At 39.6% G+C, this 27282-nt stretch overlaps 2 protein-coding genes across 6 annotated transcripts; one reads left to right on the top strand and one right to left on the bottom strand.

Moving 5' to 3' along the window:
• The first annotated feature begins 68 nt into the window (after window positions 1-68).
• On the top strand, window positions 69-7824 carry PIGB (phosphatidylinositol glycan anchor biosynthesis class B). The gene is made up of 12 exons (XM_085234133.1): window positions 69-199; window positions 276-411; window positions 501-618; window positions 1246-1350; window positions 1519-1649; window positions 2234-2374; window positions 2805-2856; window positions 3241-3452; window positions 4606-4670; window positions 5640-5850; window positions 6618-6798; window positions 7333-7824. The coding sequence occupies exons 1-12, from the start codon at window positions 82-84 to the stop codon at window positions 7462-7464; spliced, it is 1602 nt and encodes a 533-aa protein (XP_085090259.1). The 5' UTR covers window positions 69-81; the 3' UTR covers window positions 7465-7824.
• CCPG1 (cell cycle progression 1) lies at window positions 5639-26991 on the bottom strand. 5 transcript variants are annotated; one of them, XM_085234128.1, is made up of 11 exons: window positions 26797-26991; window positions 23001-23072; window positions 19961-20075; window positions 19065-19144; window positions 18692-18899; window positions 17622-17717; window positions 14626-14880; window positions 13790-13801; window positions 12867-12967; window positions 10470-11872; window positions 5639-8567 (listed from the first exon to the last, which is right to left on the bottom strand). In XM_085234128.1, exons 2-11 carry the CDS (start codon window positions 23058-23060, stop codon window positions 8387-8389), a joined length of 2511 nt encoding a protein of 836 aa, XP_085090254.1. In that variant the 5' UTR covers window positions 23061-23072; window positions 26797-26991; the 3' UTR covers window positions 5639-8386. The 5 variants fall into 5 exon arrangements, with proteins under 5 accessions (XP_085090254.1, XP_085090255.1, XP_085090256.1 ...); XM_085234129.1 differs by lacking the exon at window positions 26797-26991 and adding an exon at window positions 26412-26431; XM_085234130.1 differs by lacking the exon at window positions 13790-13801 and having other exon boundaries at window positions 26797-26990.
• Between the last annotated feature and the right edge of the window lie 291 nt (window positions 26992-27282).

The raw sequence follows: 27282 nt of genomic DNA, 5'->3' as shown, positions 1-27282 counted from the left end.
CGCCCGCCCGCCCGCCAGAGTGACCGGAAGGAAGTGCGGAGGCGGGACCGCGTGTGCGCCACCGCCAGGCCCCGCCCCACCATGGCAGCGGCGGGAGGACTGCTGGCGCGCGCCAGGCGCTCGGAGCCGGTGCGGCTCCGCAAGCGTAGGTCGGTGCTGTACGCGGCCGCTGAAGGAGCCGCCGCGCAGCCGGGCGCCGGTAAGCGACGGGGAGGGGACGGGACGGGACGGGACGGGAAGGAAGGGCCTCTTACCCGCGCGCTCCGCTTCCGCAGGCGCCGCCGGCGGGACCGCGGCTCTGACGGCCCTGGCAGTGGCCGCGCGGGCGCTGAACTGCGCGCTGGTGCGCACCAGCTTCGTCCCGGACGAGTACTGGCAGTCGCTGGAGGTGGCGCACCGCCTGGTCTTCGGATATCCTTTACTGCCCGTCCTCCGCGAGCCCCGCGCCGCCGCGGGAGCGGCCCGGCTCCTCCTTACTGAAACGGCCTTAACTGCAGCAATTATGGGCACCTGACGTGGGAGTGGGCGCACGGCCTGCGGGGATACCCGTACCCGCTGCTCTTTGCCTGCATCTACAGGGCTCTGCAGCTGCTGGGCGAGGATGACGTCCAGCTGCTGGTACGTATAACGAGTCGCAGTGCATCTGCTGGTTGCGGTGTGTTTTTGTTACTGCTCGGGTAGGGTACAAAGCCCTATTCTGACAAGTAATGGTGCACGAGCACAGACTTCAAACATGAATTCTCTCCAAATTTAGCATTTTACGTGAGTGCAGAACTCGTGGCTAACTCTCCAGGCCCAGCCCTGCTGCCAGCGACTGCAGCCCCTCTGCGGCTGCAGCCCCCACTCTACTCGAGTTCCACACTGACACTTTGCCATGAGATCATAACTGTGCTCTTGCTCAGTTTGCCAAAGTGTGCCAAGGTGTTAATCGTACCTATGGCAGTGGACTCACTGACAACAGCTCCTTTTGACTGCTGTCATTTGTCATTCATCACCAATTTTCTAAATTGTACTTTGAAGAAATGAATGTTTTTCAGTGGAACATGATCTACTTTCTTGGTTCTGGCAGAAATACTCATCTTACCAAAGGATCATACTGTTGTTGTTGCTTTTTTTCTTTTAAATCATAAGATGTTATAGATTATATTCTCTATCTCACACTTTAGTCTGAGCAGCCATTCAGTAGTGCAGTAATTCTCTCTTTGAACTCACTGCAAATACAAAGTTCTGTCTTTACTCTTGTAGATATGGGTCCCTAGACTGGTACAAGCAGTTCTGGCAGCTTTTGCTGATGTGAAGCTTTATTTACTAGTGAAACACCTTGAAAATGCAGAAACAGCAAAGTATGTGGTAAGTCTCAGCTGTTTAAAAAAAAATTATGCACATTAATCAACGTGGCTGCAGCATATGCATGGCCAATTGATACTCAATCATGCCTCAGAATTATCACCCTTTTTAAAGCTACAGAACTTGTTTAACATTTGCCCCTGTGTACTCTCTTGTCCTAACTGTTTTCAGTACTTCTGCCAGCTGTGTTCCTGGTTTACATGGTATACCTGTACCAGAACTCTAACAAACACCATGGAAACTCTTCTCACCATTTTTGCTCTTTACTACTATCCAATAAAAGGTTTCAGGATGGGGAGCAGGTAAGAAAATTTCTCTAAACAGTACTGAAAATCTTTGGCTTGGGAGTAGAACAGAAACCAGTTCAAATGCTGCTTTTATCTTAAAATTTAAAGCAAACAAAGCCACCTTATTTCTGTGTCGAGTGCTCTAGATCTTGGAAGAAACAGTAATTATGGTGTTTTCTCTAAAATTTGTTTTGAAGTTCTGATATTGCTGCTTTACAACATGCTGTTCTCCAGTTCTCTTACACACAGTATCACAACACATAAAGCTATAAGCTTTAGAAGAATTTAACTTAAGAAAAGATACACTTGTTTAAGTGCAGTGGTAAAATAATGCGGTCACACCATTGTTAACCAGCTATCTATTTTAAAACAAGTATGTGCTCCTAGTTAGCAACTCCAGTGCTAATATGGCAGTTGTGTATCTGGCAGCCTTCCAAGCCAAACAAGTTATCTGCATTCAGAGAATGAGAGTTACCAGCAGCATGCAGAACTCTTGGTCAGGCAGAACAATATTTCTGTTGCTAAATTCCACTGTCTGCAAAATAATTGATCACACCTTCTGGTAAGCTTTGTTCGTTTTTTCTGTTCCTTTGTTTTAGATGGAAATATTTAAGTTTGATAGCACTTGCAATTGTCATTCGTCCCACTGCTGCTATCCCATGGATACCTTTGGTCTTCAGTCATTTTTTACAAGAACAGAAAAAAGCAGACCTCATCCTGTACAACTGCATTCCAATTGCGTATGTTCCTTCTTGAATTTACACTCTGTCCACAGCTGCATCTTAAGATTGATCTTACCACTGTATACTGTAGCAGAGACAGAAGGCTCAAAAAAGCTGACTGCATTGAAGACCAATGCAAACAAAAGTCCTTTTGCAAAAGTTTAAAGAAAGGACATGCTTCTTTGAAGTGAGTTTATATGCTGCAAAAAGCTACACAGAGATGTAATCAGGATGAGATGCCGGCAGCATTTCAGGTTAACCTGGGATTGTGCCAAGGATATTGGGCAATGACAACTGGCCACTCTAAAATGGCCAGAAGTAGAGATAATCCTAAAAGAGTTTAGGAGTAACTACTCAGGGAATTTTGACAACAATTTGGAGAAGAGTACAACCTGATGCATAAGCAATGCAGGCAACAGCAATGCAATCAATTTTTCTTCTTTTGCAGATTGGTCACACTGGGAACCTCTTTAATAATTGACCGTGTGTTTTTTGGCGAGGTAAGCTGCTTTAAACTCAGTACTAAAACTTTTTATTTTTTTTCAGTCATTTCTAAAATGTATTGGACTTCTGCAGTTCATTGTCTGTGAGTGTCTAGTTTATCTTCTGTAAACCTGAAGTCACAAATCCCTGAACATTGACTTCTTAGTTATTTTAAATGACAGACTTACTTCACGTCAGCTCTCAGTAAATCAACAGTTATCAGTATGCTACAGAACTTGCAAGCTAGTTATAACAACTGCTAAAAATGGGAATCTCGTGATAAGTCTTAGTAGAAAAGACATAGGCACAAAGGAAACTTATCAGTTATGCTAGTTTAGATGTTGGCTTTTGTTTGTTTTTTTTAATTAACCCCTTTTTTTGCTTCCCCCAAACCATCCCAGTGGGTACTGGTTCAGCTGAACTTCTTGAAATTCAACGTGCTACAGAATTTGGGAACGTTTTATGGTTCTCATCCCTGGCACTGGTACTTCACTCAAGGACTGCCAGTTATCTTGGGTACCCACCTGCCTTTCTTTATTCATGGCTGTGTGATGGCACCAAAACGGTATCGCATCTTTCTAGGGGCAGTGATTTGGACAGTGCTAGTATACAGGTAATTTCTTCTGAATATAATTACTGCTTTCCACCACTTGTGTTCTTTTCATCAAAACTTGTCCTCTCTAGAATGAAAAAGGATGGTATTCAAGCTAAATGACAGAAAACCTACAATTATTCTAATACACACAGAAATAGACTCAATTATGCAATGTTTTCTAGAATTGTATGTAATATTACAACTTGCATCATTAGCATACGTGTATATTTAAAAGCAATTTGATTCTAAAATACTAAAATAATTAACTTCGAGGGTGTTTAAACAACAACAGAACTAGTCAGAAAACTGAGCTCACTAGGCATGCGCTAATGAAAGTGCTGCATCATTTGTTTCTCTAATACATCCCTAATAAGAAGAGAGGTTCTTCAACTTATAAAACTTGCTTTGTTTACAAGTCATTTGATGACTGTAGATTAAGCAAAAGAGGCAGGAAAATATATGCAAACTAGTGCATACCTAATAATAAACTATCATCACACTGTAGTAGTAACAGAATACAGCAAAGCAGGAGCAAGGTCATAAATGTAATCTCTTTCCTCAGTCCAACTCCAAACTGAATGTAGCCTATTCCCTTCTCGGCTCCTCTAGGCCTCCAAGAACCTGTTTGGTTCTCCCTCACAAAGTTTTGCACTAATTTCAAGTCTTACCCAACTACCCACCCATTCAACCCCCATCCACCCCCCTCCCCCCCCCAAAAAAAACACCACAAAATCAAATGCTGAGGTGGGAAATGGTGTAAAGTTGTATTAGCAGAAGTGAATGTTATTTTGTTAGATACAAATGCAAGTGTAAATCTTAGCTCACCATCCATTCTTTTTTTTGCTTTGTTTTTAATACAGAAAACTAACAAGTAATGTACTCCCTATCACATCTAATATTCTTAGACAGCTTAACTGCTGCAGCACAGTAGCCAGACACTTTTATTAGTGCTTGGTTTATAGTGATCAAGTAATTTCATTGTTCTCATTATGTTCTTAAAAAGTGATGGTTTGCATTTTTTACTCTAAATTGGTAACATGCTAAATGCTTTTTATGCTTTAAACTTATATGTTTAAGTGCTCTTCTTCTCATCTTCCATGCTCTAAACATTATTTTGTCAACAGAATTGATGCATTCAACTTTCTATCGTACTGTATCTGTTTTATTACAGCACACTGAGCCATAAAGAATTCAGGTTCATCTATCCAGTACTGCCATTTTGCATGTTTTTTTGTGGTAAGCATTTAGTTTTAAACGTCTCACAACCTTCCCCTGCAAATAACTTTTACCAAAAGACAGACTGTTAATAGTGAATGTAGGATTCTTAAAATGAGCCTAACTTTTCCTTACAGATAGAAAAAAAGGATGAATGACAGCAAGAGACTGAAATACATAAGAATCTTTAGCATGGAAAAAATATTTCCTACAAACTGTAGTACTGTAGCAAAATCTTATCTGCTGGGAAGTTACAAAGAAAAGAGTAAAGTTTGTAGAACTGGAACTGGATAGCTTTAAATTGACAGATAAGTTCAAAACAGAAGAATCAGTTAATACTGTAATAACCTATATTTTGCTCATATGAACAAAAGTGAATCATATTTGCATAATTCTGTTGATTTCTATCACATATCTCCTATCGTGAGAAATATCTTTTCCTCCTATTGCTAGATTCTTACAGGAGTGAGAGGGCAGGGATGGGAGATAAAGGAATAAGCATTTACCAGGATGTTAGCTCAAGAACAAGTAACAGTAAAGATCATATCAACCATTTGAAGGGAACACTGTAGCTTTCAGCATGCTGGAGATAAAGAATACCACAGCCATACCACAGCACTCGTTATTGTTTATTCTGGCTCTACCCCAACACATACACATCTGTAAGTCACCACACACCATTCATCCAAGCTACTGAATGGACTCATTTCCTCACAAGAAATTAAAACTAAGCTCCAGAGAGATAAAACATTGAGTTTGAATTTTTTCTTCTGGACTCCAAAGAACAGGTATAGACTCAACATTTACACTGTTACATCCAACAGTAAGGGCAAAGTCTGATCTTTCGATTTCCATTCAAACAGTAAAAACTGAAGTACATTAAAATACTTCAAAGCAAGGTACTGTTTGCAAATGACTAATAGTTTCCAAAGGTACTATGTGAAACTTTTAAGTATTTGCGTATCTAAACTTAATTAAATGTTTCTCTAGGATATTCTCTGAAACACCTAAAAGCATGGAAGAAGTCTGCAGCAAGCTTCTTGCTTTTATCAAATTTAATCCCAGCCCTGTATACAGGCTTGATTCACCAGAGAGGCTCTCTTGATGTTATGAATCACATACAGCAACTTTGTAACAGCTCTTACCAGTCACAAGCTTTTGTCTTCATCATGATGCCATGCCACTCTACTCCATTTTACAGGTAATAAAATAGCTATCAGTGCGTTATATTAAAATCTTGACACTTAAGCAGAAATTGTAAAAAAAAAAAAAAAAAAAAAAAATCTGATTGAGGTGGACAAATGTATAGAGGAAGTTTGTTTTTCATAAAGCTAACACAGAATGAATAGGGAAAATAAGCTAAATGCCTAGAACACAGAATGAGACTCGGGAGCCAAGTTTTACTCAGTTTTTGTAAGACAGTTTTGTATGAAGCTATACAGTAGTCCTAGGGCTTCTGACAGTAATTCATACATCTCAATTATAGTAACTTGTATAGGAAAACTGAAATGCACTGCTATAGTCAGAATGTATTATTTTAATTTTACCTTTACTTCTGCTGCTGGAAGGTAAGGAAAGGTAATTAATAACATACAATGACTGAATTCACTATTCCAGAAAGTTTGCAATATACCCCATTAAGCAAACAGATAAAAACCACACAGCTGACTGGGGGGGAGGGAAGGAAGTACTTTTTATTTACGAAAACCATGTTACGCAGATTATATTTGTATTAAGATAAATCTGCTTTCTGTGAACTGCTGAAAGCATTCACAGTAGCTTAAAGCTGAATCCACATTCTCTATTTCTGCTTTTTATAAAAAACGTAAGTAAAGAAAACATGATGTTGGAGTAAACAAATATAATCTTTTTTTCTCTCTTTTTCACTGAGGTATCTAGGTGATGAAACATTTCAAATCTTGGATCTTTACCAGTTTATCCTGAAGTATGTTTTGTTTTTCGTCCTAGCCATGTTCACTGTCCTCTAAAAATGAGATTCCTTCAGTGTCCCCCAGACCTAACTGGAAATGAAAGCTATGTTGATGAAGCAGATCTATTTTACTCTAATCCACTTGGCTGGCTTAATAAGGAGTTTTACAATGATACGCTATTGCCCAGTCATTTGATTTTCTTCAGTGTACTAGAACAGGTATGGTAAATGTAAGATGAAACAAACTAGTTTTGAGGTCAAGTTGCAGGAGAAATTGAGCTGTAAAAGATTTAAAAACTCTTCCTGAACTTTTTAAAAACACTTAAAATTGAACCCCTCTAGTCCATAAAATAGTATAGATACCATTGCATACTTAACATTCACATTTGCTGTGTGCTTTTTGCATCTCAAAGTTTTACAGCCTTTTCCTCAAGCCATGTGAAAACAAATGTATTGTCTGTTCCCAGAATCGTGTGCTCTTACATAACAGTGACAAGCAAACATGCCTTTATGTCAGGGTACCTCTTCCCCTCAATTTTTTTTTATGAAGTCCATATACTCTAATGGCAATGTCTGGTGAAGATACACGCATACAAAATCAAACAGGATAGCTCTCTCTAGCAGCCTTTCCTAAATAAAGGACAGAATTTCCCAAGAATAGCTGAATTAACGGGTTCCAGAAGACTCTGGAGCACTGTTCTGATGCTCTCCAAATACTTTTGTCTGTGGAAACTAATATATGTTCATTTACAGGAAATATCATCATTTCTAGCTTTAAAGGGCTATAAGAAAACAGCCACTGTCTTTCATACTCATGTACCTCAAGGACGAGTTGGAAGCCATATCTACATCTACAAGAAAAAGCCTGAAATGAATCGTATGTGAAGATCAGTTTCTAGACTTACAAACTAATGAGCTCAGTTTTGTGTAGCAGTACAGAAGATATTTTACTGCAGAAAGGAGAGAGTAATGAGACTGAACTGGGTAAGTCAAATGGGAAAGTCTCATTACATAAATATCAACTGTCTCAAAACACATAAACCTCTTCCCGAAGGTAACTTCAATGCAGTATGACTGGGGGTGAGGTGAGGGGTGCTGATCTACCATACAACATTAAAGAATATCAAGGCCAAAGCTACCATGTGCTTACTTTCACAGTAAGAAATTAGACGACTGGACCAATTTATAGAACTGTACAGCTATGCTACGTTTATTTCTTTTTATAAATAAAGACTTTTACCCACACTGTCTCTTTATTTTTCTTCCACAATATGCAGATATGCAAAATAGTTCAAGTGCTTAAATCAGCAAGCTGATTAGAATGCAGCACAGCAAATTCTTGACAATTCAGCAGGCTCATAGCCCCCCACCCCAAAACAAGAAGCAAGTGTAAGATTACAAAACACTAACAAATACATTACCATAATGTAGACTTTTTTTTTTTTAAAGGATGAGATGAAGTTAGTATATCAAACACTGAAGTTAATTATTGGTACATTATGCATGACTCAAGCTTGAACTATACTAATGGAATGCAATTAAGCATGTTTTTCATACGCAAGTCATTGCATGCCTAGTTTCTGTAACAATACCACTGGTAGCCAAAGTATCATTGCTTCCAAAGAACAGTTAAAGCAACAATACCAAATACGCAAATTAGAGAGATTGACTCCTGCCTTTTAACAAGAATTTGTAAAAATCAAATTATCTAGAGAAACTTGTATCTCACTGCTTTGTTGAAAAACAATTAGTTTCCAGAGAACATGTGAATTATTAAGTCTTTCCTTTTTTTTAAACCATAAATTACTTAGTATTTTGGATCAAAGGGTAATTGCCCCAGTTCTATTTCAAGATTTGCCATGTGTCTTCCATTAGTGCGACCATGTTTATGCCATTTACCTTCTCTTTTATTACGGTGGTGGTACTTCTGAGCTTGTTTTTCATGTCTGGGATTTTCAGTTTGTGTAAAAGAAGGCCTTTTAGGTCGACTGCAAGGAGTAAACAGAAACTTGTTACTACTCTTAGGAAAGCACTTCTCTAAAAGCATTCTGAAATACAATTATATTGTCAAGAACAGCTCTTAACGTGCTGAGGTTGGCTGGAAAAAAAAAATTAGTATCAAGTAGTCCTTTCTCTTGCTAGCAAATAGGCAGTGTTTTTGATGTAATTGTTTTGAAAACCATCAGTAAGATGGTGTATTTTAAAGAAAATCTTTCCATTAATAAAAATACTCTGCAGCTGGTTTCCCAAAGTTCTTTGCAGAATAAAGCTACATGAACAATCTGTTTGAGTACCCCTACTGTGATGCTCGAATGGAGGTCTCCATCTGTTTTTCAGTTTTCTGTTATATTCTGCTCTATAAAAACAATGAAAACTTTATAGATTTGTGCCTAGACATAGGCACTTTAGAGGTTACCCTGCATGCAATGAAAACATTTATACAGAGAAGGGTGGTACTGACAAAACGCCACTGCTCACTTATTGCAGTCTGTGATGCACAGTGTGCCATTACACTACGTGCTGTTATTCTGTCACTAGTCTAGGCTTGGCTGAGTTAAAGCTATTTTCATCCTCGGGCATAGAGAATTCTGTAAATTGATTTCAAATTCTGTTCTGCAAACTGGAGTCCTCAAAAATTAAGTAATTAAAATTAGTTTTAATAATAAATTAGTAAGAAGTACTTGAACTATAAATGAAAACAAGTCAAGTATTTGCCAGAACTACGCATTAGACAAGACAACTTGGTAAATGCTAGATTTATCATCCTCATTGTTCAGCCTTCAATAAGAGAGAATACTATCCTCATGTAGCATCTACTAACTCCAAACTAGTTTTCAGACCTCCTGCTACAATAAACACGATACAGTAAACAATACAAATCCAAAAGATAATCCTGACAAGACACACACTTCAAAATACTCAATATGCCTTGTGTTGAATACCAGCACAAAGTCCATTATGTGTATAAGGACAACAACTAATCTATAATGCACAAGAAAATCATATACAAGCATTTTTTCCTATTTGTTCAGAGTGAGTATTAGCACAAAAGATTACATAATGAATTCAGTAACAGCAATGACATTAAAAGCCACAGAAAATATATACATTTAAGTATTCCAGAAAGAGCAAATTTCACACAATACACTAGGACTGCTTGCTTAACTTTCTTCAGCAAAGGCTATGCAGTAGAAACAGCACATTACCTCTAGCTTCTTTGGGCCAGCAAGCACACAACTGCTCTGCAGAAGCCCTGATAATATCATCAGAAACAGAAAAGCACTGTAGGAAACAACACTGGCCACGGACAGCAAGTCAGCAAGTCCAAAACATTTTAGTACAGCTCAGTTCAGATGATGAGTCTGCCATTTAAGCAGTCCCACTCTGCGATAAAGACTAATTCAATACTGCACTAACCTACATGGGTAGTTACACACCTGAAAAGGCAGTAGGGAAGATACCTGCCAGAACAGAGCTTTAAGGCTGCTCAAATATATGCTAAATCCTTCTCTGTTAGGCAAAGACAACAGGAAAGCCGCAGTTAATGTTTTTTGTGAAACTGCCCATCTGAAGGAATGATCATAGCTGTTCAGTCTAAAGTAACCCTACTTGCAGCTTTCTAAAAGGCTCAGTGGAAAAACTAGATTGTACTACATGTGGTAGAACCATGACCTGTAGTATCTTAAACATTTATTTTTTCCCGCAGAGAAGAGTGTTAGTTTGGGAGGTACTAGGAGCACAATCCATTTCTACTGAGTCTCTTAAATACATATCTATGGCTAGAAATACAGACATCTGTGTGTAGAGTACCATCTGGTAGAACAAGGACACTAGTTGTCTTTAAAAAACTACTTCATTTTGTTAACGGTTCAGGAAATATGGAAACAAACCTGGGTCCATATTGGGGTGAATTATCATACTGAAAGTAGTATCTGTAGATGTACTTGTCCAAATCATCAAAAACCTTCTCATTCTTATTTTGGTATTCCTTCATATCTTCCAGGTAATCCTTGACATCATTAACAAAATCAGTGAACAGCATCTGGTCATGTATAAAAAACCCATTATGAAAAAACTTATTGATGAAGTTCTCTAGTTCTCTCCAATGATGAAAGTTCTGTACAACTTGTTGCAAATACTTTCTCATTAGCCGATTAAATTCATCCACTCCAATAGGATCTGAAACTCTGTTAAAGAGACTAACAAATTCTTGATTAGCACATTCAAAAATACCAGAACAGCCCTTTAGGTCAAACTGATGTTTTCTACTACACAAAGGATCACTGAGACATTTCTGCGAATCTGTATCTTTTTCAAATGTTGTAAACTGATGTTTTCTTCCATCTCTGAAATCTTTTGGCATGTTAGGTCTTCTGTAATGTGTCTGCTTCAGATTCTCATAAGAGTTATGTTCTCGGTAAAAAGTTCGAGCTCTCTTGTTTGCCTCGTATTTTTTTTCATTTGGCTTCTTCTCCTTTTCATCCAAGATTTTTGTGGTATCTTTGAAGTGTCTGAATGTGGACTTTACAGAATCAGAGAACTTTTTCAGCTTTTCTTTCACTGCTTCTTTAGCCTGCTTGATCTTTTCTTTATGGTGTCTAACGAACTCTTTTGCGGAATTTTTCATAACATCAAAAGTTTCTTTAACTGAGCCAAAAAATGATTCTTTTGATTTCTTTTTAGATTTACTTTGCCCTTTAGCACCTCTCTTCTGTCCCTTTTCATTCATTTCTTGTTTTTCGGTTTGATCTTTTACTTCAACGTACAACTTCTCCCACAAGTCAGAGCGCTGTTGCTCAAAGTTTAGCTTTTTTTCTAGTTCTACCAGTCTTCCTCGCAGAGTTTCGATTTCTTGATTTTCTCTTAGCGTGTCACCATCATTAACACTGTCAGGTGTTTGACGAGAACTTAGCTGTTCCAGTTCTTTTTTCAGAGATTCTGTAATATGACGTTCTTTGTCCAGCTCTCTCCTTAACATCTGTGCTTCTGCAAAAAGCGTTTCCTTTTGCCTACGAAAATTATGGTTTCTTTGCTTTTCCTCTTCCAAATGTTCCCTTAGTTTCTGATTTTCCATGACAATAGACTCAGTACTAGTACCTTTGTCTTCTAAGTTTCTTATTTGTTGTCTTAACTTCCTTAGTTCTTCCTGAAGCGAGACCAAAGATTTTTCTTCCTTCTCTAGAGATTCTCTTAAGTGCTGATTTTCTGCAGCAAGACTTTTTTTCTGTGATTCAAAGGATTTCTTCTCCACCTCAGTAGAGGTCAAACACGTGGCAAGATCTCCCTTGAGTGACTAGTGCAAACAAGAAAACAAGACAAAAATAATGATCAGAATTGTTATAATTTTAGCTAGCAAAATAAAAGACCAAGGTAGATTCAACAGTTTGCTTGTCATTTTGGATGAAATGACATGTTGCAGCACGATGCAAAAAATAGAGCTAGTTTATTTATCTCAAGGATAGAAACACAAACATTCTCTTGGCAACAGATACCATGGGAGAAGCTCCCACTTCCAACTTCCAACCAGAGGTCATCACCCCTTGCTTTCACTGATTCAAATAGCTGAAGGGAAGTGAACTAGAAACTTGAATTGATTCATCTTAAAAAGAAATTAAAACATATGCATGATGTTTATGTTCAGCAATCTGGGTTCACAGGTCACAAAAACAAATCCATTACTATCTGTAATCATTAGTAAGTGTATTAAGCAACGGGGGCACAAATTCTTAAACTCAAATCAACTTTGTTGCTGAAAGACTAACACAAGAGAATAACTCTCAGTCTCTTGCTATCCATGGCCAACTCAAGGACTAAACGCCTTGTACTATATGTAAATACCACTATCAGCAACGTCAAAATAAATTATTCATTTTTAAAAAGCACTCCCAAACAAAGCACTTCCCAGTATTCTCCCTGAATTATCTGAAGGTGAAAACCTAAGGTAAACATTTGAAAAGAATAACCACTGAGAATTTAAAAAGTAACACCGTCAAATCTGCAAGATCAAGCTACAATAGGTTTTTACCAGCACAGTTCTACTTCAGCTGTCTTTATTAATCACAACCTAGCATTGTGTCAGAGGGAAGGGGACAAAAGGGACCATGCATATGGCCAAATAACTCCTAGACTACTATTAAGACTGAATAAAAACCGATGTGCTTTAACACTTAACAGTAACAACACATATGTAATGCACTTCTGTGATAAATTAATTTCACTTTGTGTAGAGTACACATGCACATTAACAGAATAACAATCTTATAACTGCCAGCCAAACTCACACCTACCCCCACTTTATCTCCTTGTTCTTGTTGGCACTGGTAAAGGTCATCTTTCAATTCACGTGTCTTTGTTACCAGCTGCTGACGTTTCTGGATCTGTATTGTACCTACAGAGATATTTGGGTTTTTTAATAGCCTCTCTCACAGCAGTTAGAGGAACGTATGAACCTAAACATCATCTTCATTTTCTCTGCAAATTCAGAAGCATTCTTGATTTCTGCACAGTACTTACCAGTAAGAATTAAAAACCTTGTCTAAAATTGAAAAGGTACTCTTATAGCTAAAATCAGATTTTTGCACATAGACTCTGTTTCTTATAATGATAAACATTTTTCCAAATAGACCCCAAATATTTTTTCCAAATAGACTGTCTAATTGATGAGAACAGAGGAAAGAATTCTGAGAAAATTACATGAGAAAAAAAGCAACAAAAATCATTTAGAAGTAAAGGTTCAGTGAGTGAATAAATCAAACTGAATTATTTAGTATGGATGTAATCCTGAGTATTTTTACTAAATATACTTCCCATTCATACAATTTCAAATTCTTTAAAAGGATTATATTTATCATTGATTCCAATTTAAATACCGTAAAATGACGAAGAGAAGTGAAACCTCAAGTTATCACAGTGAAGCAACATCAGAGATTGTTTAGCCACTTTTTTTTTTTTTGCTTCTAGCTTGCTAATATATACCAGTCTACCAGCTACTACTTGCTGCAACTATTAAACATGAAGTATTTTACATGACTGGATTAGTCGACTCTACAATACTGCATACACCAGTAATTCCTAAGATCTGATCATTATTTTTTATAACAGTACACATACACATATGTATGTATGAGTATGTAAGCATACATGCACGCCATTTAATAAGTAAATATGAACACAAGCACAGGACCCACAACATATCACTTGTGCCTCTTACCTTCAGGTTTACCTAAGAACAAAAAAAAAAAAAAAAACCTGTGTCAAGTGAAAATTAGTATGTCTTTCAAAGTAAATGTCAAAATTCAGACTAACAATTAGCCAAAATCAAACCCAATTAAAGTTATTCTCTGTGTCAAACTGAATCAAGATTCTTCTTAATACTGCACTTTTCATAAAAGCCTACTCATGAAAAATGACTACTAAGAAATAAATGTCCTTCTTTTGTGTCTTCTTTTTAATTGCTCCACGTATGTCTTACATGGTCAGAATTTGGATCAGTAAGAGTTCTGCTAATTTGTTAAACACTGCATCATTCCACATAACGTTCAACTTCAGGTGATGTGCTAAACACAGAAAAAATACTATCCTGGACTCTCTGAACCAGGTAACTGCAAGGACACCTATCGCTTGCTTTTCTCCATCGGAGAGAAAAATATGGATACTGTGTGCTCCTGTAAAAACATGCCTTGCTTTTAAATTTACCAGATGAGTACAAATAAGACAAAAGCCTTAAGTTATCCTCCAAACACCGGTGGGAATGACAGACATTACCACAGATGCATTTTGAAAGAAAAGACATGAAAAACAAAGCTCTCAAGCTGTGTTATGAGAAAAACAAGAATAATCTATTTGGAAGAGCAAACTACTTATTTTAAACTTTAAATGTAGTCACATTTAACACAATTACATTGCTGAAGGGCCTCTCTTTATTATCCATATATTAGTTGCTACTTCTTAATTTTAGGTTTAGATTTTTAGCAAAGTCAAAACAAAATGGTATTTGTTTCAAAAGTAAGCTGTTGGTTCTGTGTACTTTGTTTCCCATACACTCACCATAGAAGTGTCCAAAGCCCATGCTGATTGCAATCACCAAAGCCAGAATGATGCATCTATTAAGGCCACTACTGAACTGCCGCTTGTGTTGCTGCTCTTGGGGAGGTTCAGGCTCTGGATCAACAGGTGACCCGCTTTCAGGCTCAGAGGAAGAGATCAGCCTCCTCTTAGCCCGGCGTCTTCGTACTGTAGGACTGGACTGATGGCTGGTTTCGTCGCTACTTGATTCATCATTGCTAGCCTGAGATGGAAAAACTGAAAACCAACACAGAACAGTCTTTAAAATGCATCAATTGTTGCTTTGAAAATAATTTAAGTACAAGAATCCATCGTATGTATGCAAAAAGTACTGGGCATCTATCTCAGAGAACATTAATAAAACAAAGTAAAAATTTTCAATGTGATAATTTATGCTGCATACTATGTAAGGAATTCTTGATATTCAAGGTTAAAAATTCATTTTTTAAAATGACAAGATAGTGACTCCAGACAGTATCAGCAAAAACTGCCTGACACTTCCTTATACCTTCTAATTCACCCACTAAAAAGTCTATCATTTAGATGATGCTCTTAAAATATCTGCATGCACTCCCTCTGCAAGTCCTGGTGAAATAGAAAGGTTAAGAACTCAGATTTCCTCCTCTTGCAGATACTGATACTCAACTATTTAACAGCAAAAGAGCTACAGCTGCTAAAATAAAGCCAGGTGAAGTACATAGGCATTGTTTTATTATATTCTGTGATCTACCTACAGCTGCAGACAAAATTCCGCTGATGTTCAATTAGTGCAGGTATTACGATACCTAAATACAGCTTCACATTGCAAATTTATTTCAATCTCTCTTTTTGATTACTTTTAATATCTACCGTATGCTACCTGCTAACTCTTTACCCACCTTTCAGAAAAACAAAAAAAATCAACCCACCATTTTAACCAATCCCATGCAGGAAAAGAACCACACAGGTACCTCTGTGTTTGTCCCTGCTTAGCATCATGGATCCAAAACACTTTGGCTGACCAATGCTTCAGAATAATGGACAGGCCAAGGATTGAAATAAGAACCAATTATAACCTTGAAAGTTATCTTCCAGAGGGTTCCTTTGTATAGTGATATTTATGATACCATTTGTATGTGCACGGTCCAAAAGCCATATACTCTAACTGGAAAAGCAACAATAGAGCTGTAATGTTTGTACCATGAATAGCTACAAGCCATTAACTGCACGTGCTGTAAATAAACTGATACGGGCCAGCATATAAACAATGATTATTTCCTCTCTCTCTCAACCGAAAGCATATGCTTCAAGGATAAGGCAACTATAAAGGGGACGCAGTGGCAGGATGAACAAGTGGTTCTGTGCTCATATACCTAGCTCATATGCCTGGAATAGATTCAGCACGATCAGTGAGGCCTCCAGCACATGACAAAGTGCTCCTGCTTGGACATTTCTCAATTTGATGCCTGCAGTTACACAATGCTAAGATCCCTTCTAGAAATACAGCTGTTCATTCCCTTAATACAGATCATCAAATTTAGATATATAAATGCAGAGTTACTGTCCTTGAACATTTCACTACTGAAAACCATTCTGTTGAGCAAAGCCATGCATACATCACTGAACTGACAAGTACACCAAGCAATGCCAGCAGTAATCTATAAAAAGCATTACCAATAAAGATTTGTCACTAAAGAAAAAAAAATCCAACCTGACAGAAGCGACTGCATCTATTTCACAAAAGATCACCAATTAGTACGTGGAATATGTCTGATTTCTGACTCCACGGACAAGCAACATGTTAGATAATGAAAGATAATTCCTCCTCTAACTAGAAAACACCTTTTAGTTGATTAGTCAAACCAAGTAGAAGTTGCAATAAAGACTTTGCTATTCGACATGCAGATTCTTAATGTATAGAACTTGTCAGAAAAAACACTGTTTTAGAATAACTTTTCAAGCAGATGCATACTTCCCCAATCCTGGACAGCAAAGACAAGCACTCAGAAACTGGTCAGGAGAGAGGCTGGTGGTTGCTGTGGGGATTGGGGTTGGTTTAGTTTGTTTTACAAGAATGCAGAGGTCAGACATCCTAAGGGATTATTCAGACATGCTCAGTAAGACAGGTGTTACTGTTGCTTATTGGGGGGTGGGAGGTGTTTAGCTGTCAACTGGCAAGTTGTCAGTAATACTGCCTTACAGCTGCTCTTACAATTCTGTATAAAGCTGTTCTCTAAAATTAACAGGATAGAAAAGTACAGAGAAAACAAACCACGACCACAGTAGCAGTTCACAATTCTTGGTACTGCTAATATTTTAGAGGGTCATGAGAAATCAAACAATATAATAGTGTGAGCCAATGTGATTTTCCTTGACATTTCTGCACAGATGTGACCTTTCCTAGAAGTAACATATTCAGCATATGAGTGCTTTTGCTGATTAACTTGCTTCATTTGTGAAGCTGTTTGCATAGTTAGGACAGTCTATATGTCCACAGGAATGGTTTGTAAGTACAAGCATAGCAGCTAATCTTAGTAAGGATGTTTTAGTATCTACTGGTGGAAAGTAGGAAATTCAAATGGCAAAGGTTTAGTGGTTGTATTTAAAACAAATGCTAAAGGATTCCTGACATCTGTAATGTTTGGTCAGTTAAACACAGAGTACCAAAGACCATGTTGAAATCAACTTCAGAAGGAAGAAATTTTTCTTGTCAGTCACACAGATTTTGAATCCAACAAGTGCCATTCCTCAAAACGTATTACAAAGTTCACTGATTTCCATTCCAAGTTCACACGTAAATTTATCATTTTTTTCCAAAGAAAATGAAAGAAAACAGAATGACAGCTTAGCCAAACTTCAGCGAAGAGTGGCTTTCAGCATCTGTTTGGAATATCACTACTATAAGATCAAGTCAGATTGGTAGTGATAATTTTAAGAACACTCCATGCAAGCCATAAGCAATCAGCTTTACACAAGCTGATCAAATTTAATCACACCACCTTGGAAAGGAAGACTGCGAGACACATGCTCTTTCACCTCATTGCCCCATCCCCTTACATAATCAGGAATCTTCCTCAGCTCCTCCAGCCAACTGACTTTTGTGTACAATATCAGGGAAGAAAAAAAAAAAAAAAAACATTTTTAGAACCCAATCCTAAAGGAGAAAATAAAACCAAGCTAAACGTTAAATTAAAAGCTACATCATCTAAAAGACTTAAAGGTGAGTTTTGTTACTCATCATCACTTGCCGCAATTAGAGGATAAGCTGTCAATTTCTAATATCAATGGCCACTACAAAATATATGAACTTCTGAACATATTTAATCCTGCTTGAGATAAAATGGTATTTTAAGTACAATCACTCTCTTTAAATAAACTTACTTAAAATTTTTAAAAAATTAAAATAAAAAAAATCAGTAACACAAAGCAGTTACAAAGAATAAATACAATGCAAAAAATACAAGTTAGCAGCCCAACAGAATTATAAAGGAGAAGGAAAAGAGAATAGTAACGTAACAGTAAGCTTTCTGTTTAAGGTTTGATTTTATTCTTAAATTAGCCAAACATTCATGTCCTTTCTCCTGCACACCATGCATCACAGCGTTGTCAAATACTAGGAGTATTCTAATATATATATACACATTTTTTATGTGAGAAGGTAAGCAAAAGATGTTCGTAGTTCAGCTACTTTGAGTCCTTGCTGTGACCCCAAAAGTCATTCTATTCCAGTAGCTAACAATCTATTGCCAACACCTCAAAAACAAAAAAGAAACAAACAAAAAAACAACAATGGCTAAAAGAAAACCTACAATTATTCCAGGAGCAAAACAACAGTGTATTAGAAATTTACTTCCTATTTAATATAGCCAGTACTTCACTGAATAGAATGCTTTCAGAACAACAGCCTGCAGATATATTTGGACAAAAATCTTAGGACAACTAGAGCAGTCTCAGAGATTGCAAATATTTAGATATGCATTCATCAAACCTTGTATTTCCCTTCTCCATATAAAGAACATTTCCTAAGCAAAGATTTTTGTAGAACTGCTCAGTGACTTACTGCTCTTACCAGTTTCTGGTTGGGAAAACGCATACTGACTGCTAGAGGAGGAACCCATGTTAAAATCCTCTGAACTGGGAGCTTCTTCACCATCAGCTGGAGCTTCCTCCTGACTTGGAGTTTCTTCCCCTTTTGGAGCTTCAAGTGTAACAATGTCAGAATCATCACTAATTGTGCCAATACAGGAACTATCATCGTGGACTTTTTCTTTCCTTTCCTAAGGAAGGAGACAAGGTAAAAATTATTAAAATATGTAGAACATAGGTTAATCTGAAAAAATAGCAAGAGTTCCTAATGCATTTAAAAAAAAAAAAGAAAACAGTATACTTTCATTTATATGAGGTAGGGCTCACAGAAACTTCTGAATAAAATAACACATTACCTCTGGAACTGTTTGAGTTTCCTCAAGAGCAGAGAGAGTATTATCTACCACTGGTATCTCTCCATCAGTGCTACTCTGTGCTACAGAAAGAAAAAAGGAGAACAAAACATGGGAATAAAAACAGGAGCTCTACAAATTCTCCTCATTCCCATGTACTATTAGATTATGTTAAGTCTGTGTGTGATCTCCTAGCAATATTAACTGATTATGAAATCAATTAATAAACTATAAGAGATACAAAGAGCACAATAACACTATTTGATAGAGCAAATTGTCAGCTACAAAACTCTGTTTTTCAACAAGGTCATCACCATCAGCTGTGCATTTTCACTGGTGATGAACAAGAGTCTGCATTACATGCTGATAAAAATCAGCACCACTGGAGGTGCCCCACTGTCTCTGTCACCACTGCTGAAATGTACCACCCATCACATCACTGTGCTCACATCCACTCTTGGGTCTCCATAAACATTCAGAAAGTATCAAAGAATGCCCATGGGCACCATTTTTTTTAACAGAATATTGTCAGGAAGGTTCAACTTTCACTGCCATACAAACATCCACCTCTGACAATGTGGGTCAATGTAATAAAATAGGAGGCACTACTTTTGAAGCAGCTCCCATATACCAACACTTTTTTTGTTGTTGTTGTTTTTAAATCAACAGTACTACTATAAACTTACAATTCAACAAGTGCATACCACTCCATAACATCTTAAATATTAACAAAACAAAAGACCCTACTGATTACACTTATTTGAAGAAAAAGAATTCATAAAGTTGATTACGGAATATTTTTCAGTCTATAGAGTATATAAAGTCTATTGAAAATAACTTCATGCCAACACTACAACAGATATTTGCATTTTTTATGATTTCTGCTTTCAGTATCTTACCTTGCAATTCGATTGGCTGCTCTTCTTCTTGCAGAGAAACATATTCTTCAGAAACAAACTCATGGTTGTCATTTGAGCTTCCATTTTCTGAAGTCACTGTCTCTATGTCAGAACCCTGGAGTTAAAGAGTTTTAAATGAACATAACTGACAGAAGCCCCAGTAACTGCAGACTATTAGGAAAGGAAAGGAAACAAATGCTAGTGTAATACTCTGAATGACTGTAATTCTAAAAGGGTCAAAGACAACAATTCTGAAGAAAGAAAAAAAAAAAAAGAGTAACCTAGACATCAATTACGCTAAGTATTTTAAATTGATAATTACTTTTAACTAGTTTTATTAGATTCATAAATCTGAATTCAGAAAAACAGAGGAGGTTGCCAATGAAGCTTTGAACATGGAATCTAATTCTGGCATACATCCATGTGTTGTATGTAAACAAACAGCCCAAGAATGTGACCTCCAGAGTACCAACATGAACTATGACAAGCACTACAGGGAAAAAAAATACATACAACCCCACTCCATCTCAACTATTTTTAGCAAACCTGAATGGCTGCTGTACTAATACATCCCTGACACCACAAAAACAAGCATATGTAAATTGGATTGCTGACTTAAATCCAGAAAGGAGCCTGAGTTATTTGTCAGTTGCCAGTCACCATCAACCTCCGAGCAAAGCAGGAACTGAAGATAAGCAATGCTCAGAGTCTGCAGGGCTCTGTAGTCCAGCAATTTGTTTGACAATTCAGAATCCTCAAACTTCACAAATTTTGTTGAAAGGAGCAGGTGGGATACAAAGTTATAAGAAAACTATGAGCACGCAAAACCCAACTAAAAAACACTAAGTCACCCTGATCCATAAATAACTTGAGCTGTTTTTGTAAACAGAGCTAGTTATTTTTGCAACAGCAGGTATGAAATTACAGTAGTAGCAATACTTCCAGATCAGTTTCCCTACGTGCTTCATTTCAGAGCTTAAGCAAACATGTATGCTTTTGTTTTTATGAAGAGACTGTACTTGGGCAGATCTGACGCTCCAGAAGTATTCTACATGCACTCTACAATCGTACTATAATGTTATCTTCCTCTTTAAGAAGCTTCACAAGTTAACTGCTTGACTAGTTTGCCAAACAGCCTAGACTGTATCCCTTACCTACAGAAGCATTGTAATTTAAGTCTCAATAGTTCTGCAGAAACACGCCACTCAATTAGAAGTAATTTACTAAAATCTGAATGAAATCTTGGGAAAGAAAATACAAAATTCTTTGTTTCGGGTTTCAGTTGTCTGTGGTTGCTTTTTTTTAAATGGATAACTAAAAACCTATTCTGCTTTGTCTACACAAACCCCGCCTTCCTATAATCTTGTACTGCACTAATTTACTTAGACCATGTAATTCATTTTCAGCACAGTAACCATCCCAAGTATGAAAACAAAGCACACAGCTCACAGCTGAGTAACCCAGCTGTTGTGGCCCAGCTTCTAAACCCATTCATTTTCATTACAGCTCTGTGAAACCCCACAATCTACGCGCTTCTGCGTTCCACTTGGTCTTGCAGACTGAAGCAAGTGAGTTGCCAGACACTCCTTTGGTGACAGGATTCCCAACCTGACATCCACCCCCCCAAAACAAGACAAAAAAGTTAAAGCCATCTCTCAAGTTGTTGAGAGTATTGCTGCAGACAACAAAAGCAAAACCATGTCCCAACATCCAAAAGCCATAAACTATACCTGTTTACTACTATTACTCTTGAAACAGAACTAAGCCATCAAAACTTGAGCAAAGACACGAGGTTATAATGATTTGCCTTTCAAATTACCTTGATTTTCATTATAATCTTCAAATACAAGGAAACAGTCAGTCAATATTCGTGATCTTTTCTTTTACTTCCTGTTATCCTCCTAGAAACGTACCATCTTGAGTACATCTCTTTCTTGAAATTGCTTTCATGTAGACAGTGAGAAGACAGAGCCAGCCATTCTGCATTGCTCTAGGAAACTCATTTACACTGGGGATTCTGGCTGAATAACTTGCTCGGTTTTCAGGACAAGGTTAAGTAACAAAAATTGTAAAAATCTTAAACACATTTATCAACCAAGATCGGAGAAGGTAAAATCTTCAGGACTAAAGGAGGGAAGTATACTGGAGATGCAGACATGTCTAGAACAGCTAAGAATTTCTAAATGACCTTGCCCTGCCTTGCTCACTGCTCCAGGAAAACAGGATAAAACGTTCCTCTTACCAAACTCAAAGGCACCTGAGCCAGCTGGTGAAGACATCTTTGCAGTCCACACAGTCAGTGGAGTCAATACAGCAAATCACTTGACCAAATACAAATGTCTACTTTAGGATCAGAATTACTGATCTCTAAACTCCACTGACTGCACTGACTTAGCAACGAGTCCCATCTCAACAGACTTTTAATTCCTTCACTTTTTTTTTTTTTTGTCTAAAGATTTATTCTGCTGTGAACTCATTTTTTAAGAAAGTCATTGCCCTTTATACAGTTAGCCAAACATCACAAGGTACGAAACACAAACATTCACGTTAATCCAGCGCTGCCCAGGCATAACAGTGGCGTCACAAGCAGCTGTGCCCCAACACCTGATCACAGCACGAGGCAAATCCAGCATTTCACACCAAGTGAGTGTGCCTGATAAATGAAGCTACAGCAGAGACCAAGAGACGGGCAGAAACTCACCTTGTCATACATTTCATAGAGCTCCACACATAAACTGAACAAGTTTTAAAAGACAATGAGTATTTTACACCAAGAACCACTCCTGCCTTGCACACACATGCTGTTAGCTCTTCTCATCTGCTGCTACATAATCCACAGTCCCACCTTCCCTATGCAGCAGTTAGATTGCTTTTGTGCATGGCATTATGGAAGGCACTTTCCTATCTCTAAAACTCTCTTCCACATCCTCTGCTGATGTACAAGGCCCACACAAAACAAAAACTACCAAACATAAACAATATCTTGCTTCATATAATTAGTCTCAAACTGATGGAACTTTGCTAATTAGAGATCAGGTACCTCATGATTGATGACAGTCCAGCCACAGGAGGAATCGCTGTCACTGTAATTTTCAGACATTTTCAAAGCACACTGCAAGTAAAAGTAGATTATTTTAATATGCAAGATAAATAATTTCACTGCTCTCTTGTCAAATAAATAAATAAATAGAAGGGAAAAAAAAAAATCCACCTCATGTCATCACAGTATACTACACGTTAAGCCTTATATTGTTATTCTTGAACTGAAGGGAAAAAGAAGAAAGATTTAGATAAAAAATATATATATTATTTTATACATACTCTCTATTATTTTTCTATGCTTGAAACATGGCTTTTCCTAACACATACTCATCTCAGCCAGCCAAAAGTCTTCTAGGCTAGCAAACAGCCACACACACACAGCACCAGCCAATACATCAATAGTTACACTTAAAATGTGTTTGTTTGAAGCATCCTTGCTTAAAGGCACGCTTCAGAAGGTGAAGTCATCTCTATGTGTTACAGGCAGAGGAACTAGAATTTACTGAAGAAAAACAGCTTTTGGAAGAAGATACTGATCAGTATTTAACAGGTTGCCCAAGGAGGTTGTGGATGCCCCAGCCCTGGATGTGGCTCTGGGCAGCCTGGTCTGGGGGTTGGTGACTCTGCACATAGCAGGGGGTTGAAACCAGATGATCTTTGAGGTCCTTTTCAACCCAGGCCATTCTATGATCTTTTGAAAATAACTCCCTTCTGGGTGATGTCTTCCTTTCAGCTCCTTACAAGAACACATACTGATTCCAAAGAAGCTGAGAGCAGCCAGAGAGCACAGAAACAGAACGGAAAAAGAGCTGAAGTACAGATTTCATGGTTATGGCACTGCCAGATGACTGGGGTAGCTATTTTCAGGACAGCTGTTGGCAGCAGCTACCTCCGTGCCCGTTTTTTTTCTCCTGTATGAGGAATACTGAGTACTGAATATTGTTACACGTTTAGACTACTTCCACTTCTTAACAGAAAGATTTCAAAAAAAGTTCAGTGCATCTCTTGTCCCTTAAAATAATTTAAAAAAAATTCAAGTGTTCAATAAAAAGCCATAACAGTATCACTGTGAGGAAAAACAAAAGCTCCCAAAGGCAGTACAGGAAGCCTATCATGTCTGTGCTACAACAAAATAGCAGAGGAAATTGTTGTCCAATAAAGCTTCTATAAAATCTCATTTATATTGCTGATGGAGAACTCTGAGAATTTGATGTATCTGCTTTATTTCTCATACTTCAATACTTTGGGTGAGAACACAGGAAAACAATCATTTCTTGAACTCCTCTCTACTTTCCCACCAATGCTATCTTTGCTTTCAGCACATTATTGCAGAAAAATAAACAAATAGAACTAGAACACCTAAACATGCACAGCAAAGTACAGAACTTTCAATTCTATCAAGAACACAGTCCATGTTTGTCTAATACTTCCATGTGATGATGCTGTGCATTTTTTTCTAAAATAAAGCTTTTTCCTCATCAACTTGGATGAATCTATCTGGGATTCCTCCAGAACCAGGGCAATGATGACAACCATGACCAGGCCATTAGGAAGAAGTATCAATCACAGTAGCTACCAAACCTACAGAGAAATCCAATTTCCATTACAAAGCCCCAATCTAAATACAGTTGTCGTTGTCCTTTTTTATTTTTTCCCTCCTTCAGTAGCACTTTTCCTGGAATATCAGCGAAGGGACATCAGACTTTACTTACTTATCTATTAAAACCAAACGAGCGTTCTTCCATCAAAGTAACGAATGGCACAGACTGCACTGCAGAGCTCCCACCACGGGACAACATGTGCCTGCTGTCACTAACCTGCCCCGAATGTGAGCAGCGCTGCTCTGAGGGCTGCCAGCACCAGAACGTGCCATCCCCCAGAATTGCTGCTGCCTACGTTGCAAACCCTGCTCATCTCAGGTTATCTGTTAGGAATTCCCTTTGATATAAAAACATTCCCATTTCATCATTCTACAGTTCAGCAAACACAGCGATCATAAGAACACCGACTTCGCTGTCACTGAAAACAAAGCCTTTTGCTTATCCGCTGTATTTCAGGGCAAATATGGGACAGATCGTACTTGTGAGTCTGATTTCTCCTGTGGATGAAAGAATAAATGAAGGCTGTGGTTTTGCCATCCAGCAAATCCAGTCACACTGCATCTTAGTGCTAAAGGAAAAGCAATGAAATCACATAATGCAAACCAAAGACAAAAAAAAAATGTGTTTCTGCTGATACAAATGCATTTATAAATTTTGAAAAGGCAGTTTCTCACAGCAGACATGGTGCTGGACATAGGCATGCCTGTCGTTCTCTGACCAGCTAAGCATTCCAGCATAGCCCTGATTACAGCAACACAGATGCTACAACATGCTGTCCCTCCTCCCAAATCAGGTAGACAGGTAATGGAGCACAACATGAAACCAGTTCCAACAAACACACCACCTCAGGCTCTACAGAGCTGTTTAACATCTGTGTTCCCTCCCAAATCCACAGCTTCAGGTTCCCTCCCTTTAGCAGTAGGGGGGTATCTGTGTAACCCAAAGATATTCAAAACCAAGGGCCAGGCAGCCAAACAATCGTTATTTTGTACTGCTTGCTGGCCTTGATGAACAGCCTTGAGTTAAGGGTTACTTATCTTGTGCTCAGCCTGAATGTCCCACCAATACTGGACAGCTAACTGCAGACAGGTGAGCAGTCAGCAAAAAAAAAATTCTCCTAGTATGGAAAATAACTGAATAATAAAAAAAAAAGAACTACAAAGTAAGTGAGATTGATAAGTATAACTGTTATATTTATCAAGACGCAAGATGGTTCTGATATTAGTTGATTAAGTTCTGATAGACTGAAAGGCATCTCTCAGACGTCTATATTCTTACAAGCACAGAAGTAAAGCTTTTTAGAATTATTTTGTTCTAAAATAAAGCAGCTTGCATAGCTTTAATAACAAAAAATACCCAGGTACACTGCTCCTGAACCGCGACCAACAGCTAAGCTGCTTATTTCTGTGAAAGATTAATAAGACACGCACAGTCGTAACAGTTCGAGTTCTTTTATACCCCAGCCCGCAGCGGGCAGATAACTCCAGCCCCAAACGCCCCACACCTCCGCCGACACCTGCTTTCATACGGCAGTCTGGAAGCCAGAGGTGCGCCGCCCTGTCGAAGCGCGGGGCGGAAGCAGGACGCGCACGGGCCGGCAGACACCTGTCCGACGGCACGGCACAGAGCACCTCGCCCCGCGTACCCACGGGAACCGGACGGGAGCCCGCAGCGGAACAGCGCACGGCCGGCACCCCGCACGGCCCGCCGGGCTGCGGGACCCGAGGGACCGCCGGAGGAACGACGCGGAGCCACAGCTCGTCACGGCCCGCCGTGCCCCGGCTCCAGCGGACGCCGCCCCTTCTCACCCCGCGCCGCGTGCCCCCGGCTCGTCCCGTCCGGACCCCGTCCCGCCGAGGCAGCGCAGGTGCCGCCCGCCCGTCCCGCGGCGGGGGATGATGAAAGAGCAGGAAGTTGGCACGCGGCGCTGCCCGAGGCGGCGGGGCCCGGCTCACGGCTGACGGCTTCCCTCCGCACCGCACCGCACCCGGAGCGCCCCCTCAGCTTCCCCGGCCCCCCACCCAAGCGACCCCCGAGCGGCCCCGGCGACCCCCCAACCCGCGGGCTTCGCCCCTCCCGAGCGGCCCCTCCGCGCCGGGACCGATCCCCCGCGGTCAGCCGCAGCGCCGCAGAGCGGACCGCGCACCGGAACGGGCCGGGGCCGGCAGCCCCCGGGGCCGCCCCGCCGCCTACCTGAGCGCGGGGCCCGCCACAGACGACGGAACGCCGGCGGGAGCGCCGGTGACGCCGCCGCAAAACAACACCGAGCGCCCGGGCCGGCGCTTGCGCACGGCGGCGGCGCCCCGGGGCGCCCTGGAGAGCGTAGTCCGCGCCCCGCCGCGGCCGGCCGGCCCGACCGCCCCGCCGACTACAGCGCCCGAAGCGCACCGCGCCGCGCGCCCGGCCCCGCCCCGCCGGCCCACGGCTGCTATGGCGACGCCGCGCCGCGCACAGCGGCCGCAGCGGAATCGCCGAGCCCGGCGCAGGGCCGCGGAGCAGCCCAGCCTTCGGAGGTTCATCCCCGGAGCTCCGGGCGACTGCACCGCGCTATGGGCACGGAACGTTCGCACTGAGAAAGGGGGTGAACGGGAGCCCTACTAAGGGCACGCCTCTGATAGATTGGAAGAGCCCAAACCGAAACGTAACAACCACATAATCTTATTCTTACAAGTATTTTCT

The sequence above is a fragment of the Meleagris gallopavo genome, chromosome 12, assembly GCF_905368555.1.
Source record: "Meleagris gallopavo chromosome 12, MGAL_WU_HG_1.1, whole genome shotgun sequence".
Taxonomy (NCBI): Eukaryota; Metazoa; Chordata; class Aves; order Galliformes; family Phasianidae; genus Meleagris; species Meleagris gallopavo.
Note: the sequence above shows the minus strand (reverse complement) of the source record. Positions and strands in the feature narration are given on the sequence as shown.

Bases quoted from the DNA above. Each gene is read 5' to 3' on its own strand.
- CCPG1 (XM_085234128.1), bottom strand. From the start codon at position 23,060: ATGTCTGAAAATTACAGTGACAGCGATTCCTCCTGTGGCTGGACTGTC. The intron at 14,881-17,621 runs GTGGTGTGATTA...GTTGGTTTTCAG, and splicing joins TCGCAGTCTTCCTTTCCAAG to TTTTTCCATCTCAGGCTAGC. The intron at 8,568-10,469 runs GTTTGTTTCCAT...TACTCCTTGCAG, and splicing joins TCACCCCAATATGGACCCAG to TCGACCTAAAAGGCCTTCTT.
- PIGB (XM_085234133.1), top strand. From the start codon at position 82: ATGGCAGCGGCGGGAGGACTGCTGGCGCGCGCCAGGCGCTCGGAGCCG. The intron at 2,857-3,240 runs GTAAGCTGCTTT...AAACCATCCCAG, and splicing joins ACCGTGTGTTTTTTGGCGAG to TGGGTACTGGTTCAGCTGAA. The intron at 4,671-5,639 runs GTAAGCATTTAG...ATGTTTCTCTAG, and splicing joins ATTTTGCATGTTTTTTTGTG to GATATTCTCTGAAACACCTA.